This window comes from Nicotiana attenuata, unplaced genomic scaffold, assembly GCF_001879085.1.
Source record: "Nicotiana attenuata strain UT unplaced genomic scaffold, NIATTr2, whole genome shotgun sequence".
In the NCBI taxonomy this organism is placed as follows: domain Eukaryota; kingdom Viridiplantae; phylum Streptophyta; class Magnoliopsida; order Solanales; family Solanaceae; genus Nicotiana; species Nicotiana attenuata.
The window spans coordinates 68,529-87,095 of NW_017674199.1; the positions used below are offsets into that span (position 1 = coordinate 68,529).

The 18,567-nt window shown below is 40.8% G+C and overlaps 1 protein-coding gene across 1 annotated transcript; it reads left to right on the top strand.

Annotated features, from left to right (window-relative positions):
• The first annotated feature begins 14,405 nt into the window (after window positions 1–14,405).
• LOC109218179 (WAT1-related protein At3g28050-like) lies at window positions 14,406–18,318 on the top strand. The gene is made up of 7 exons (XM_019382522.1): window positions 14,406–14,771; window positions 14,871–14,936; window positions 15,715–15,871; window positions 16,520–16,606; window positions 16,695–16,853; window positions 17,540–17,691; window positions 17,776–18,318. The coding sequence occupies exons 1-7, from the start codon at window positions 14,560–14,562 to the stop codon at window positions 17,936–17,938; spliced, it is 996 nt and encodes a 331-aa protein (XP_019238067.1). The 5' UTR covers window positions 14,406–14,559; the 3' UTR covers window positions 17,939–18,318.
• The last annotated feature ends 249 nt before the right edge of the window (window positions 18,319–18,567 follow it).

Genomic DNA, 18,567 nt, shown 5'->3' on the forward strand with positions numbered 1-18,567 from the left:
AAGTAATTCGAGCGAGGTCGAATGTTAAGTAATTCGAGCGAGGTCGGATGTTAAGTAATTCGAGCGAGGTCGGATGTTAAGTAATTCGAGCGAGTTCGAATGTTAAGTAATCCGAGCGAGGTCAAATGTTAAGTAATTCGAACGAGGTCGAATGTTAAGTAATTCGAGCGAGGTCGAATGTTAGATGCAAGAGACGACGGAGAGTAAAATGTTGCTTTATTTCATTCATTGGAGAGTATCTTGGTGGAGAGTACAAAATGCTGCTTTATTTCATTCACTGGGGAGTACTATACATTTCTATTTCATACGTATATTGGAGAAGTTCCCATGTATCTAGTCCCTTCATCGTTCGGCCTAGAGAAGCAATCGGCAGGCGGGGCGATGAATTATACTTTGAACTTCGAGACGTCCTCTTCGTCGCCTTGTTAAAAACCTCCCCGAGAAAACCCAATAGGGACAAAACCCGGGTGAGGGAAAAAGAGTACGACTTGAGGGGCGTCCTTTTTCAGAAGTTGAAATATTTGAGGTGGGCGACATTCCAATTATTTTGTAGTAGTTTCCCTTCCATTGTTTCTAGTTGGAATGCTCATTTTCTTGTTGCTGATGTGATTTTATTGGTTCCTAATTTGCCTTCTTTCGGATCTTTGCTTGCTAGTGTTTTGGCTTTGAGAACATAGTCTCCGACTTTGAGTGGTCGTATTTTGGCCTTTTTGTTGTAGTACCTTTCTGGTTGTTGTTTTTGGGCTACCATTCTTACGTAGGCCATGTCTCTTTGTTCTTCTGCCTTGTCGAGGTCTTGTTTTATGTTCTCGTCGTTGTTTTGTCCGCTTTCACTGGAGTATCTCAGGTTAGGCTCTCCGACCTCGACAGGTATCATGGCATCAGTTCCGTAGACTAGTGAATATGGTGTTTCGCCTGTGCTTGTTTTCAGCATGGTGCGGTAGGCCCATAGTACCTCTGGTAGCAATTCCGGCCATAACCCTTTAGCGTCCTCGAGCTTTTTCTTTAAGATGTTCAATATTGTCTTGTTGGAGGATTCGGCCTGGCCATTGCTGGCGGGGTGGTATAGCGTGGAGAGTATTCTCTTGGTGTGCCATTTTTTGAAGAGCTCGGTGTTCTTTTCCCGGTGAATTGGGGCCCATTGTCACAACTGATTTCTTTAGGGATGCCGAAACGGCATATGATGTTCTTCCATATAAATGCGATGACTTTCTGTTCGCATATTTGGGTGAACGCACCTGCTTCCACCCATTTGGAAAAGTAGTCAGTTAAAACCAAAAGGAAACGTACCTTACCTCACCCTGCTAGGAGGGGTATGACGATATCCATCCCCCATTTGATGAACGACCATGGCGAAGTGTCAAAGTGGAGGTGTTCGCCCGCTTGATGTATCATAGGTGCGTATTTTTGGCATTGTTCGCATCTCTTGACATAATTTGTGGCTTCCTTTTTCATAGTGGGCCAGTAATATCATGCCCGAATGAGGCATCTGACGAGGGCTCTGTTGCCTGTATGGGCACCGTAATGACCTTCATATACTTCTTCGAGCACGCGCCTTGTTTGATTCGGCCCTAGGCATTTCGCCAAGGTGCCTCCGAATGTTCTCTTGTATAGATCGTGATTTATGATGCTATACCTAGTTGTTTGCATTCGAAGCATTTTGGCTTCCTTTTTGTCTTGTGGGAGTACTCCCTCCTGTAAATATGCCATGATGTGATTGCGCCAGTTCTAAGTTAAATTATTGAATGTACCTCAAGTTGGTCTATTGACGAGTGGAGGAGGGTGATCACATTCTCCTTAGTGATATTTTTGGTGGCCGATGCTAATTTAGCGAGGCCATCTGCCTCGATGTTTTGCGCCCGAGGTATCTGGGCATTCATCGAATTTTGGTAGTAGTTTATGAATTTCTGCCCAGTACTTTTGCAGCCTTTGTTCTTTGATTTATAAAGTCCCGGTAACCTGGTTGACGACGAGTTGCGAGTCGCATCGGAGGACTATTCGTCGTGCGCCATAATTGAGAGCTAGTTTTAATCCTACAATTATGGCCCCATACTCGGCCTCATTGTTAGTCATATCGGGGCACCGTATGGATTGGCGTATAACTTCGCCTGTTGGGACTTTGAGCACGAGTCCCAGTCCTGATCTTGACGCGTTGGATGCACCGTCGGTATAAAGGACCCAAAGGTCGGGTTGCCCAAGGGAAGAACGAGAGCTTCTTTCTCGACTTTGAGCATTATTTTGGTACTAAAATTGGCGACGAAATCGGCGAGTACCTGCAATTTTATCGCTGTTCGCGGCTGATATGTTATATCATGCTCGCACAATTCTATGGCCCACTTCTTCCTAACAGTTCGGGTTTATGTAGGATGCTCCACAAGGGGAAGGTCGTTACTACCGATATGGGGTGGCACTGAAAGTAGGGTCTAAGCTTCCTTGAAGCGACGACTTGTGCTAAAGCCAATTTTTCGAGGTGAGGGTACCTCGTTTCGGCGTCGATCAGAGTTTTGCTAATATAATAAATTGGAGACTTCGTACCTTTGTTTTTGCGGATTAATACTGCGCATACCGCGGCTTCTGAGATGGCCAGGTAGATTAGGAGGCGCTCGCCAGGTTATGCTTTGGCGAGCAATGGAGGCGAGGACAAATATGCCTTTAGTTCCCTCAAGGCCTCAACGCATTCCTAATTCCATTGGATCCCGTTATCTTTTTTCATCACGTTGAGGAATTTATGGCACCTGTCGTATGACCGTGAGATGAATCTCGACAAGGTGGCTATATAGCCAGTCAGTTTTTGCACCTGTTTCTTACTGGTCAACACTTCATGTATCCCTTCAATGACTTTGATCTGGTCTGGATTGACTTCGATGCCTCTTTGTGATACTAAGAAACCGAGAAATTTGCCCGAGGTTACGCCGAAGGCACATTTTTTGGGGTTCAGTTTCATGCTGTACCGCCTTAATATACAGAAGGCCTCTTTATGGTGGTCGAAGTGATCTTCTTTCCTTTCGACTTGCCCAGCATGTCGTCGATGTAGACTTTCATTGTCTTGCCGAGTTGGTTTTTGAACATCTTGGTGACCAACATTTGGTACGTTGCTCTTGCATTATTTAACCCGAAAGGTATGACGCTGTAATAGTATGTCCCCTGATGGGTGATGAAAATAGTTTTCTCCTGATCCTCCTCCTCCATGAGGATTTGGTTGTAACCTGAGTAGGCGTCTAAGAAGCTTAACAATTCGTGCCCTGCCATTGCGTCGATGAGCTGGTTGATGTGAGGCAATGGGAAAGAGTCTTTTGGGCATGCTTTGTTTAGGTCTGTGAAATCTACGCACATCTGCCATTTCCCGTTTTTCTTTTTTACCATGACCCCATTGGCGACCCACTGGGGATACTTTGATTCCCGGATGGAACCGTTGGCGAGCAGCTTATCTACTTCATCACTGACAGCCTCGTTGATTGCAGCGTTGAATTTTCTCCTTATTTGCCGCACTGGTGGATAGAGCGTACCGGCATTCAGCTTGTGGGTGGCAACATCTTTCGGGATGCCTGGCATATCGGCATGGGAGAAAGCGAACAAATCGGCGTTATCAATTAAAAACTTGTGAAATTTATGTGTTTCTGAGAGCTTGTGTCCGATGTGAGCCTTTTTGTTGATGTTGCTGCTATCTAGTTGGACGGGATCAAGGTCTTCTATCGTTGATTCAGCAATTTCCACGGTGTCGAGGTCCCTGATGACGTCTGTCAGTACGTCGGGTCCGATCCCCGGCTTCAGTGATTGCTATGCTTCCGAATCTGCTCCTTTTAGCTGTTGGGTGTATGTGTAGTCTTGGGCGATGCGATAGCATTCTTGGGCGGTGCGTTGATCGCCTCGATACTGAATATCCCCCATGGAGTATGGAACTTTATTACTTGGTATAAGCTTGACGGTATGGCTCTCATGGCATGAATCCATGACCGCCCTATGATGGTGTTGTAAGCTGTATCCTAGTTCATGACGTGGAACCTTGTTTCCAGGGGGACACCTTCGGCCAAAACGGGCAGCGTTATCTCCCCGGAGGTTCACTCAACTGCATTATGAAAACCCGTTAGCGTTATGCAATGCGGTACTACCTTGTCTTCGAGTCTCATTTGTATGAGGACTCGAGGGTGGATAATACACGCGCCGCTTCTGTCGTCAACCATTATTCTTTTCACATCAGTATTTGAAATACGTAAAGTAATAACAAGACCATCGAAATGAGAGAAAGTTAAACCGTCGGTATCATCTTCTCTTATCGAAGATGATACTGTCTCCAAACTCGTCGTACAGCTCGTGTGTGATCGATCGCTTGAGTTTGTGTGTGGTGGTGAACTTCATGTGGTTGACCGCTGCTTCATCGCCTCTGCTAACGATCATTTGGATGGTGTGAGCGAGGGAGGGTGGCTTTGGAGATCCCCGGTGTTGTTCTCGCCCGCGGCCGAAGTTGGCTCGTCCACGGTCGTTCATCAGTTCCTTCAGGTGCCCTTGGTTCAGCATGTTCACTACCTCTTGCTGTAGAGCTATGCAGCCCTCAGTTTTGTGACCCCGCTCTTGGTGGAATTCACAGAGGACGTTCGACTTTCGTGTACTTGGGTCGGACTTCATATTTTGTAGCCATTTCACCTTTATGCCAAGCTTCTCTAAGGCGTGCGCTATTTCTGAAGGGAAAACACAAAAGTTGTGAGCGGATAAGAGTGGAGGCATACCTCTTTCGTTTCATTGAGTCCCTGTTTGTGGCCTAGGTGTCCTTTCTGCATGTCGGGGAGATAGTGGGACAACTATTCTGATGTAGGGCTGGTGTCTTTCTCGGTTGAGACGGGGGCCTGATTGATCTCTTCGACCGTCGTTACGACGATCTTTCCTCGGCTCTGTTTGAACTGATGTTAGCCATTGGGTTGGACCGTTAAGGTCATCCTCGTCGGCTCTTACCTCGGTGCAATAGGCATTGTGAATTTCCTCCCAAGTGGTGGGAGGGTATTTCATGAGCCTGCTTAGTAGTTTTCTGGTTGCCCTCGACCCGTTACTGTTCAACCCGTTCTAGAAGGCTGTTATCGCCATCCCTTCCGATATATTTGGCAGGCTCATTCTCACTCTGTTAAATCGGGCGAGGAAGTCCCTGAGTCCCTTGCCAGGCGATTGCCTAACGGCGAATATGTCGTTCACCCTAGCTTCCACCTTTTTAGCCTCTGCATGGGCAGTGACGAACTTGTCGGCCATTTCCTCGAACGTTGCTATTGACCGCGCCGGCAATTGTGAATACCAGGTTAAGGCTCTCCCGTCAGGGTTTTGCCGAACTTTTTCAGTAGCACTGACGGTACTTGTTATTTTGAAAGGTCGTCGCCCTTCACCGCTGTGACGTAGTGGATGATGTGATCCTCGAGGTCTGTAGTACCGTCGTATATCTTCAGGTACGGTGGCGTTTTGAAGGTTTTGGGAATGACATGTGGAGCTGCTTCCTCGCTATATGGTTGTTCGACGAACCGACCAGCATCTCGCTTTGGCAGCAACTTTGGGGCACCTGGTATCTTATCGACCCTTTCTTGATGCTCCCTCATCTGATCGCGGAGCTCCTTGTTTTCGTTTTCTATTTCTTCCATTTTCTTTAAGACGGCTGCAAGTGCATTGTTACCTGCATCAACAGTGGTGTAAGGGATACCTGTTTGAGGTGCGGGCTATTCGCCAGTGGTTGTTGTGGTATCTTCTTGCGCGGTGTTTCTGTTCTCCCTTTGAATGGGTCTATCGAGTATATTGTTTAGGGTGCTTCTCAGCCACTCTTCCAGTAATTTTTTTACTGATGGTGGTGCTTCTTCAGCTGTGGATGTGGCGGCTCCCCTTTCGCGTGCAGCTGTTACGCTTTCGTGAGGGGGGGGGGGGGTGAAGCACTTCGCCTGGGCGTGGCGTTTGGTGTCACGTTCTCGTTGTCTCCTCTACCATTTTCGTTAATGGTGTTCAGAATGTTAGTAGTGACGCCTGCTATTGCTTTCAGTCTTGCATCTCCTTTTCCTGCCATCATTAGTTTGTGCAAACAAAGAAAAGATGGTTGTCTTTCTCCTTTTTTTTTTTACCTAGAAAGAACTATAAATTCAACTAAAAACTCCCCACAGACGGCGCCAAATTGTTTGAGCAAATAAATGCTAACCAATTAATGATAAGTTTAAAGGAGTGAATCTTAATTTTATCTAATAAATTCTAGATCAAACAAAACAAGCTCTTGTATAACGAATAGATTTCGTGAGCGTTAAACAATGGGGTTAATTTACTATGATTGATAGTGCATGTAACAACATAAATGTATAATAAATGTAAATAAGGACAAAGATGATAGTGAGAAAGAAACTATCACCCAATGATTATATGATTGGGAGATTCCTTTCTTCTGAAGACGACGTGGAAAGGAGAGCAGTTGGAATATATATGGGATCTCGAGATTTATGGATAGAGATTGAACTACATGTGCTTGAGTAAATAAATAAGACAACTCTCTTGTATATTCTTCTTTCAACTTTTACAATATGTTCAGTTCCAAAAGGCAGATCCCTTTTTGTTCCCTATCTCTTCCTATTTATAAGGGACATTCCCTAACAACCCTAAAAAGTACAACATAAAGAATATCCAAAGGAATATTCTTTATGCCCACTTCTAAACTTAGGTTACCGTGACTATCCCATCTCAGCTACCCGCTTCTGGCGTCGGCCTTTGTGAGGAGGATCTTCAATCGTTATGTCGTGATCGACCCGTCCTTTGTCTTACTTATCCGTTAAAGTTATTACCAAATTTGGACCTATACATATCTCTCTTTGGATTATTGGTTCTTTTTAGCGACCCTGCATTATTATAGCCGCTTAAAGGACCAATAATTGAAGGGCAAGCGCATTGTCTAAATGTCAGCATTCACCATCTACAGTTGCATGTCACTCCAAACTTCACTTGTTCTTTTGTCTTTTACTTGAATGAAAGCCAATAATATACAATTTGTGGTTGCTCACGTGATGTTTATATTAAATCAACAAATATAAAGTAGTTATATATTTTGCATATACAACGTCATACCTTAATCATGGTAATTGATGTGTATATTTTTATTTATTTTTTAACCATTAAGATTGAATTATTTAATTTAATATAAATATCATGCGCGGGTAAATTTTCTACCAAGGTAGATTGCCATTTGTCACAAAAAGGCATAATAGTCACACGCCTTTATCACTCCCACAAGCAACTCTCATCTCTTTTGAGGATAACTAATACTTAGCGTGCCGATCTATCTAATGTTTTTTTATCTTTAGATGCCAATTATATGGAGTTATGCAACTTGGTATCTAAACTCAATATCCTTTCCTCAAAATGATATGCGACCAATTATTTAATTAATCAAACACCAGAAGAATTTTGCATAAACAAAATAAACTCAACAGAAGATCCAAATGGATATGTAGAATACAAATTTAATAATTAACGATGATTATATATGAAAATCTTTCATTAGGCGCTGTGCTACTTCTAAATATGCTGCTTCAGGATAAACTAGATATTTTCCTATAGCTGAACCCTTTCACTCACCTCTAATTCCATTTCCTGTGTCAAAAAATATTGTGGGGACGAGCTGTTGGGAATAAATCCCCCACAGTAATAATATTCACAGTAATAAAAGCGAAATAATAATATAGTAGTGAGATACGATAATCAACAAGAATAAAAGAGTGACAATGACATCAAGATTTTTACATGGAAAACCCTTCTGAATAAGGGAAAAAATCACGACCCCGAAAGGACAAACTGATATCACTATAGTAAGGAATTTTACACTTTGTAGGCCCGAGTAAAATACTACAGAGACCACTACAGCACTCAAAAGAAATACCCTCTTTTGATATTCCACCTCACTACAATATCGCTCACACTCTCTATTTTCCTCATAGACTATTTTCTTATACCCTGTCTGTGATGCCTCACTTTTTCTTTCTCTCTTTGTTGGTGTGTTTAAAAGAAGTGAAAGAGCTCTCCTTTTATAGGAGAAAATACGTAGCCTCCAAGAATGCTACAGGAGGAGCTTCAATTCTCCTCCATTCATTTCCAAACTTGGGGCCAAAGTAATCATAGGCACATGCCTATTACCAAATGGGATGGACCCCACAATCTCCCCCTCCAGTCCCATTCACCTGAAGGAGGTAACACTGGACTTCTAACTTGAGTGCATGCCGACAAGTTCTTTGCACAACTCGAACTTGTCTTTTGGTACCACCTTGGTTAACATATCTGCAGATTCTCACTTGTGGAGATCTACAGGACTTGCAGAGATTCACTCTCTACCTTTTCTCGGATCCAATGATATCTTATATCGATACGTTTGTTCCTTGCATGGTACATGGAGTTCTTGCTCAAGTCTATTGCACTTTGACTGTCACAATAGACAATATACTCCTTCTGTTGCAAGCCAAGCTCTTGAAGGAACCGTTTCAGCCATATCATCTCCTTGCCAGCTTCTGTAGCCGCAATGTACTCCGCTTCAGTTGTAGAGAGTGCGACACACTTCTGCAACCTCGACTGCCATGATATAGCTCCCCCTGAAAATGTAAACAAATATCCAGTAGTGGATTTTCTGTTATCATTGTCAGCTGCCATGTCTGCATTTGTATAGCCTTTCAAGACTGGATCAGATCCTCCAAAGCATAAACAATCTCCTGCGGTACCTCTCAGGTACCTGAGTATCCACTTGACAGCTTCCTAGTGTTCTTTTTCAGGATTTTCAAGAAACCTGCTGACAACACCAATTGCGTGAGCAATATCAGGTCTAGTGCATACCATAGCATACATCAAACTTTCGACGGCAGAAGAATAAGGAACTTTGGTCATGCTTTCCCTTTCCTCCATTGTTGTAGGACACATCTTCTTGCTCAACTTCAGATGACTAGCAAGAGGTGTGCTGACTGGCTTAGCATTCTTCATGTTGAAACGTTCCAGTACACGTTCAATGTACTTCTCCTGAGACAGCCACAACTTTCTGCTTGTTCGCTCTCGAACAATCTTTATTCCCAGAATTTCTTGTGCTGGGCCTAAGTCCTTCATGTCAAAGGACTTAGATAAGTCTCCCTTCAACTTTGCAATCAGCTATTTATCTTGTCCTACAATCAACATGTCATCTACATACAACAACAATATAATAAATTTGTTATCAGAAAATCTTTTGTAGTATACATATGGATCATAATATGTCTTTTTGTAAGTTTGACTTTTCATGAATGAGTCAAACTTCTTGTACCACTGCCTTGGTGCCTGCTTCAACCCATAAAGACTCTTATTCAGTTTGCACACCATGTGTTTCCTTTCAGCTACTTCAAATCCTTCTGGCTGTTCCATATAGATCTTCTCTTCCAAATCTCCGTGAAGAAATGCAGTTTTCACATCCAACTGCTCCACTTCAAGATCTAGGCTATCTGCTAAGCTCAAGATTGTACGAATAGAAGTCATTTTGACAACAGGTGAGAAAATTTCATCAAAATCAATACCTTTCTTCTGTTCGAAGCCTTTAACCACCAATCGAGCTTTGTATCTAACCAGCTTGCCATTTCCATCTTTCTTGAGTTTAAAGACCCACTTACATTTGAGTGGTCTTTTACCCTTTGGAAGTTCAACCAGCTTGTAGGTGCCATTTTTCTGTAGAGATTCCATTTCTTCTTGCATAGCTTTCATCCACTGGTTCTTTTCTGGATGGGACAGCACCTCCTTAAGACTTTCTGGCTCCCCCTCATCACTGATGAGGACATACTCCGTGGAAAGGTACCTGCATGACTCTACCCTTGGCCTCTCTGATCTCCTTAGAGGTTGAGGATGTTCTTCTTCTTGAGTGGGATACTCCACTTGCTCGACATCATCATCAAGTTGCTCCCCCGGCTCAATAACCTCACCAGGTTGCTCTCCCTGCTCGGCAACCTCGTCGGTCGTACTTTCTGCACTTGTGGGATAGTTAGAAGAATAAGGAATGGTAACAAGGTTAGGGATTATACCATTCTTTGTCTTCTCTGACTGATCATCTACAACTCCAACTTCACTTTCTCAAAAGATTACATCTCTGCTTCTAATGACTTTCTTCTTTACAGGATCCCACAATCTGTACCCGAACTCTTCATCTCCGTATCCGATGAATATGCAGGGAATGGATTTATCATCCAACTTTGTTCTCTGCTCCTTTGGTATATGTGAAAAAGATCTGCAACCGAACACCTTCAGATGTGAGTAGGACATCTCCTTGTTGGTCCAAACTCTCTCTAGGATGTCAAACTCTAATGGAATTGATGAACTCCTATTGATCAGGTAACAGGCTGTCTGAACTGCTTCACCCCAGAATGACTTAGGCAGTTTAGCCATTCCGAGCATGCTTCTCACCTTCTTAACAATGGTACGGTTCATCCTCTCGGCTACGCCATTGTGCTGTGGGGTTCCAGGAACTGTCTTTTCATGTCTGATCCCATGACTTGAACAATACTCTTCAAATTCCCTTGAAGTGTACTCACCTCCATTGTCACTTCGGAGGCGCTTAAGCTTTCGACCCGTCTCCCTTTCCACTAGAGCATGAAACTTCTGGAAAACTTGAAACGCCTGATCTTTGGTTTTCAAGATATAAACCTACAGTTTACGTGAAGCATCATCAATAAAAGTAACAAAATATTTGTTATCGCCCATCGATTCAATTTCCATTGGACCACAAGCATCAGAATATACTAAATCAAGCATATTCAATTTTCTTTCAAACGATGTCTGAAATGAGAGTCTATGCTGCTTACCAAATAAACAGTAGTCACAAGGTTTTACTGTTGTACCTTTGGCAAAAGAGATGAGTGATTTCCTGGAAAGAATCTGCAATCCCTTCTCGCTCATATGACCCATTCTTTTGTGCCACAAATCTGCAGAAATCTCATCTTGTGCCGCGTTTAATTCTCCTCGGCATATTTTTGCATTTGTCTTGTACAACGTGCCACGAGCAACTCCCTTTGCAATCACCAATGATCTCTTGGTGAGTCTCCACTATTAATTTGCAAAATAGTTTTCGTACCCATCTCGGTCCAAAGCAATTTCCGAGATCAAGTTCATCCGCAAATCAGGTACATGTCGCACGTCCTTTAGAACCAATGTGCATCCGACATTTGTCTTGACAAAAATATCACCAATCCCCGTAATCTTTGAGTAACTTGTGTTACCCATTCTCACAGTGCTGAAATCACCTGCTACATATCTGCAAAAAAGATCTCTTACCGGTGTGGCATGGTAAGATGCCGCTGTGTCAACCACCCATTCCGACTCTGGACCTGCCAAGTGCATGCATTCCTCTTCGTCATTTATGAAGAGAACAACATTATCATTATTTTGCACCATGACGGTTGTGTTGTCGTCATTCTTCTGGCCACTGCTTTCACCTTTGCCCTTCCTTAGATTTGGGCAGTCTCTTTTGAAGTGACCTGGTTGATTGCAATTGTAGCAATTTCCGATTTTTGACTTGGATTGGTTCCTGGACTTCCCGCGAGCTCCAGATTTACCATAATTGCTTGAACTTCTTTGATAACTCCTGCCTCTACCTTCTGTGATGAGAGCCTGTCCTTGATTTTCAGGCTTCTTTCTCATCTTCTCATTGAATAGAAGAGCCGATGTGACGTCTTTCAAATCATTGTTAGTCTTCCCGTGCAGGATGGTTGTTGCCAAATTATCGTACGAATATGGAAACGAGTTCAACAGCAAGATGACATTATCTTCTTCCTCGATTTTCACTCCGAGGTTGGCAAGCTGTGTGATTAGTCCGTTAACACATTTAAATGTGACAAAAAATTCGTACCTTCACCCATGTGTAGGGCGTATAACTGCTTCTTCAGGTACAATTTATTTGTCAGCGTTTTGGACATGTATAGGCTTTCCAACCTTGTCCAAATACCACATGCGGTGTCTTCATCAATGACGTTATTTACCACATCATCTGATAAGTGCAACCTGATTGCACTAGCAGCCTTTTCATCCAAGTCAGCCCAATCCTCAGCTTTCATGGTATCAGGCTTTTTGGCATCAACATCTAGTACCTTGTGTAATCCCCGTTGAATGAGCAGATCCCTCATCCTTCTTTGCCATGTTGAGAAACTGCTATCTCCGTTGAATTTTGCTACCTCGTACTTTACTCCAGACATTTTATTTTTCACCGAGTATAGTACTACCGACAATGAATAGTATTTCTGTGAACGAGCAGAACCTGTGCTCTGATACCAGTTGTTGGGAATAAATCCCCCACAGTAATAATATTCACGGTAATAAAAGCGGAATAATAATATAGCAGTGAGATACGGTAATCAACAAGAACAAAAGAGTGACAATGACACCAAGATTTTTACGTGGAAAACCCTTCTGAATAAGGGAAAAAACTACGACCCCGAGAGGAGCAACTGATATCACTATAGTAAGGAATTTTACACTTTGTAGGCCCGAGTAAAATACTACAAAGACCACTACAACACTCAAAAGAAATAATCCTCTTTTGATTCCACCTCACTACAATATCGCTCACACTCTCTATTTTCCTCACAGACTATTTTCTTATACCCTGTCTGTGATGCCTCACTCTTTCTTTCTCTCTTGTTGGTGTGTTTAAAAGAAGTGAAAGAGCTCTCCTTTTACAGGAGAAAATACGTAGCCTCCAAGAATGCTACAGGAGGAGCTTCAATTCTCCTCCATTCATTTCCAAACTTGGGGCCAAAGTAATCATAGGCACATGCCTATTACCAAATGGGATGGACCCCACACGAGCTGGTCATCCACATTCAGGAGCGCTCGTGGAGAGAGAAGCCGCACGAATGTCAAATATAAAGTCATGAATCTCATTAAGATCATATTGACATACTCTCTCTGATATAAAATGGAAGAAAGGGAAGGGAAATTCTTTTATTTTTATTTTTGCTAGGGAAAATTGGGATATGGAGTCTTAAGACTGTATGGGTCAAAATTCGGCATGGTCGATGCCGCATGTCGAAATGATCCGATTTTCTATGAAGGCCGTGGTCAAAGACTTAGCGTGATGTGGTGAAAGAGCCGACGAGAGTCGTGGTCAAGATATCACAGGGACGAAGTAGAGGTCGAGTATCTTTGACAGAGCTATAACGGCTAGTTTTCAAGATAGGGTTCTAGAGTGAATATTCTCTACATTTGTACTATTAGGATTTCTTAGGAAAATGTCCTATACAAATAGAAAATGAGACAAAGATACGGGGGTGATATTTTTTTGTAGAGAACAAACTTTGACTAATAGATTCGTCTCTCTCTCCTGCTAAGATACAAACATCACATTTTTACTAAGATTCTTGTCCATACTTTTCCACCTATTCCATCATTTATTGGATGAATCATTCCTCCTATTTACTTAAATGCCATTTATTGTATTCATTATTATTGGATCTTACATTATTGCTCTTGCTTTTGCTTTCTATTACAACTATATATTACATGTTGTTGCCATTATCCGATCGAACCCATCTAATATTTATTGCTTCTTTGCAAACTCCATCTAGGGATATTATTGTTAACTAAGATTTATCCTTAATTATACATATATTTAATTATTTGAACCATGATATACACTTGTGGTCAAACAAAGACATCCTGAAAATCAAAGACAAACGAGAATTTCTGTAGCTAGATTTTAGAACCTGTTTGGACATATTTTTTTTTTCCTTTTTTCAAAAGTTCACTTTTTTTCGAAATCAACGTTGTTCATAAAATTTCCAATTTTCACTTGAAGATGCATTTCGAAAATTTTCGAAAATTTGAAAAACTTCAAAAAGGTATTTCTCAAAATTTTCACTCACAAAACTTCAAAAACGAGCCAAATTGAAATTTATGTCCAACACAACTCTAAATTTCAAATAGCATTTCTACTTGAAAAATTTTTTCACCATTTTTTTTGGATTTTTACAATTTTTAGGTCCAAACACCTACTTAATTTAAAAAAAGTGTACTCTAATCGAGATTCTCCGAAAATAGATTAATAGGGTGTGTTACGAGCCTACGACTGATATATTGAAATCAATCCTTATTGAAGTCGGGCTCACGTGTCAGACTAATATTTTGAGTTTGGCAATCATAAATGATTAGCAGTTCTAGTCATGTATTTAATGTTACATCGGTTTAATTACAAATTGTATTAATTACGGAGCAGGTTTGATTTAAAAAAATTTTGCAAGTTGAAAATATTGTATGATTAGAAAATTTAAAAAAGATTCTTATTGATAAATAGGTCATGGTTAGAAAATGAGTTATGCAACATCTAAGAGGAGAGAAAATGACATTTGAGGTGGGACCTGAAGAATATAAAAAGAGAATAAAGATTACAACTTTCAATATAATCTTAGCTACAAAATCAGTTAGTGAAAACCACTATATATGCGTATTAGACACACACTCCTATGATTAATTATTTATTTGCTACCAGATTTTCAGGTAGAGCTCATGTTCGCCACGCGTAGTGTTCGATAACTTTGGAAGCAAGGTCTTGAAGTTTTGAGAGAGAAAAAAATGGCAAGCAATAATGGAAGAATTAGAGAGTCAACTTTTTACAAACAAGTGTTACCATTTGCAGCTATGGTGTCTATGGAATGTATAAATGTTGGATTAAACACACTTTACAAAGCTGCTACAAATAAAGGCATGAGTAATCATGTCTTTGTTGTTTACAGTTATGGTCTTGCTGCTCTTCTCCTTCTTCCTTCTCCCTTTTTCTCTACCAGGTTTCTTTTTTGTACTCTCTGTTTTTGATCAATTGTTATATGTGTAAATCTTATCAAGAATCTGACGGGGGTTGTAAAATTGGAAATATCTGACTGCAGATCAAGAGTACTTCCACCCCTCAACTGCTCAATTCTAGCCAAAATATTTCTTCTTGGAGTTATCGGGTACCTTTTGACTCTTTTTCTTCTTTTTGTTTTTCACTCTTAATCTGTCAGTCTGCAGATATACTATAAGCCAAAAAAAAAAAATTATTCTTTTCCTGCAAATTAGGATGATGATCAGATTTCTTAGTCTTATTTATGAGAAAAAAATCTACTGAATTCAATTAAAAGTCTGATTCAGGGGTCTAAATAGTGCTGAACTAATTCAGAGACATCATTCAGTCAACGCCAATAGGTTGAGATTAAAGTACAGTCGATTGATTGGTTGACCAAAATACTGTAATTCTGTTTCAGGAAATTTATTCAGGGCAAGGTCAATAAGAATTCTTGTAAATTAAATTCTTCTTAGTTTTAATTACTTTTTATTTTTATAACTTTGTTTCATTACATAGGGATCTTAGAAGGGAAACAGAACTGGGGCATTTGCGCGAATGGCCTTAGTGGGGAATTTGCATGAATAACCATTTTGAGGCCACTATTTAAAATCATTCCTCTTACGTGTAGTAGATTATATTTATCAAAAAAGAAAAAAATCACCCAGCTCTTATAGGCGAAGTTTGGCTCATTGTGCCAACAGTGTCAACATATAAAGAGTGATATCAGGAAAAAAAAACAACTCACACCAATATAATTTGAGACTGTACGCCTTGATGGTTATTCGTCTGTGGTTCACCCCAGTAAATTTATCAGAATTAGTCTAGAACAAAATTTATGGACATGATTGTGTTTTCTTGCTTTTCGATAAGATAATATAAATTATAGTGGCTAATTGAAAATGCAGGTGTACATCACAGATAATGGGCTACACAGGAATTAACTATAGCTCCCCTACACTTGCCTCCGCCATCAGCAATCTCGTCCCTGCTTTTACTTTCGTCCTGGCTGTCATTTTCAGGTTTTTGCTTCCTCTTCTTTTTATCTCATGTCCTTTATTTTCGGTCGTTTTCCTTGCTTTTTTCCGATCCCCACTATAATGACACTAGCGTTGTCTTCTCTTTCCTCTTGTCTAGTGGTCAACAACTTTGTCAGCATCCATCAATTTTTCCCAACCAAAAAAAATAGTTAAAACATTTTTTTTTTGTTTTGGTAAGGAGGTATCGGCCGCCGCGACAACCTCTCGTGTGAGCACTCTGTGCGCTGAGTAACCCTCCTCCCCCGGTGCAATAGCCTGCAAACCACACAGGGGAAATAAACCGCACTAGGCAAGCCTTGTGCGACAGGCTCAACCCAAAAGGCATCGAGGGGGGAATCGGAGGACCACCCTCCAAACCCTCCAAAAAAAGAGAAAAAAAACTAGACCAAACTTACATATGTCTAAAAGTTGTAGTCTAAAGATTTGCAACTTTATTTTGGGCAAATAGGATAATAATATTTGTTCTATATGTATAAATTGTTGAATCCCCTTAACATAATAACATAGATGGTTCAAAAATTAGATTAGGCTACAAATTCAAGTCACAGGTTGTGGTATTCATGCATTTCTTCAATTCCCATGTTAAATTAGATGAAATGAAGTGCTTGGGGGGGGGGGGGGGGGGATATGATTCATGATATCGAATTCGGGAGATATTGAGTTAAAAATGAAGTCAAATTGTTNCCAATCGAATTGGATGCTTGGCGGCCTTTTCCTCACAACTGAATATATTTTGGTTCCTATGTGGTACATTGTTCAGGTGAATGCAGACTTAGTTCCTGAATAGAGAGCTACTCTTTTCCAACAAAACAAATTAGCTGATTTTGAGTCAATTTATCTGATGACAGACATGGATTATGAAAGAGTATCCAGCTGAAGTGACTGTAGTTTTCTTCTACAACTTGTGTGTGAGCTGCCTAGCTGCTATTGTAGGCTTTTTCACTGAACCCGATTCCAGCAAATGGCGAATTAAACCAGATATTGCACTGGCCTCCATCCTATGCTCTGTAAGTGAATTGAGAAATAAGTTTGATCGTACATCTTTGTTATATACATACCAGGCACTACATTCTCCAGAATCAAAGCAATTAGATGTCCAACTCGGGCATATATGACATGGCCAATCATTTGATGTGAAAAGCCTACCACCCCGCTTTCCTAGACTACCAAGTTGTTGTCTTTTAGCCGTCCATGTATAGAGATGGCAAATACATGGGTTGGGTCAAACTTGGACAAGTTAAAATAGTCAAATCGGCAAAGGAAACTCATCAAAGTTGGATCAAAATGAGTTGGGTCAATATGGGTAAAATAGTGGTCATAACTCAAATCCGCCTAACATGACCTTGCCTCTTCTTTTAGATTTTTTCTGTTTAGCTTTTTAAAAAATCGTGAAAGTCAATGTATTTTTTCGTATATTATTAGCTTAAGTTCTTCCAAATTTACATTGTTTCTAATCTCCAAATTTGCTTTTGTATTGTTGTGTTTTGGTTGTATTTTGACTCGTCAAGTTACATTATTTTGATCCAAAAGTTCGATGTGTCATTTTGAATTCAACTCGTTGGGTCAAGTCAACAAACGCGTCATAACTCATAACCCAATCCGCTTAAGCTTGGACGGATTACTATATATGAGTTGATTTTGCCAGCTCTGTAATCTAGTACGATGATGAAATGATGTGTGCTGCATTACACAGGGAATTTTGGGCTCATCCCTAAACAATACCATTCACACCTGGGCTTTGCGCGTCAAAGGACCAGTGTATGTAGCAATGTTCAAGCCACTGTCCATTGCCATTGCAGTAGCCATGGGAGTCATTATCCTAGGAGATACTCTTTATTTGGGAAGGTACTAACTCCTCAACACATCTATTTTCTTTCATAATTTATGTCATTGCAGATCTAATCTACTACTTTCTGCTTTGACAATCAGCGTTCTGGGAGCGACTGTAATTGCCATCGGATTCTATACTGTAATGTGGGGAAAGGCAAAAGAGATGCCTGAATACGATGATTCTAATGATCTCGAGTCTACTTCAGCCCAAAAGTTTCCTTTGTTACAGAATTACAAAAATGAAGGTATCTCAAACAAGTAAACAAGTTAAATGAACTCATCAAGCAGAAAGGCAAGTCACACAAAAAGCGCGCAGTTGCTGCAAAGCAAGAAAGAAGCTACTATTTTTGATACACAAGGGGAGCAGTTGTATAGGAAGAAACAAAAGGCTGCTGTTGGGAGAAGCAGAGCAGCAAATTGTAGGCATATATATCCTTGTTTTGTACAGCTCTTCTGAAACAGCATGCTCAACTTGTATCTCATGAATGAACTAAAGCCTATTTTAGTACAGTAACTGAACAAAAATGTAACAGGTAAGCAATTAAGGGCTACTAATTAATCAAAATTAAACAGGATGTATGCATCCTTTCTGTACCTCAACAGGCTCTAGTGTACTTTATATAAAGAAAGATTGTTAAACCATAATGATTCTGCTTATATTCTATAATTCATTTCCAGAATTAATTGCAGCATCTATCTACAGAGTGCTCTCAAAATTAAACACTAAAACTTGCCAGGACATGGTTGCTAGAGGTGGCAGAATCAGCTCATTTTTTTGTAACTTGTCTAATTTTCTTAAGTTTAAATGGACTGAACTCAATTTGTTGACTTGATCCAATTGGTCAGATGGGTCAAAATAGTGTATCCGGCGGGTCAAAGTGCAACCCAAAC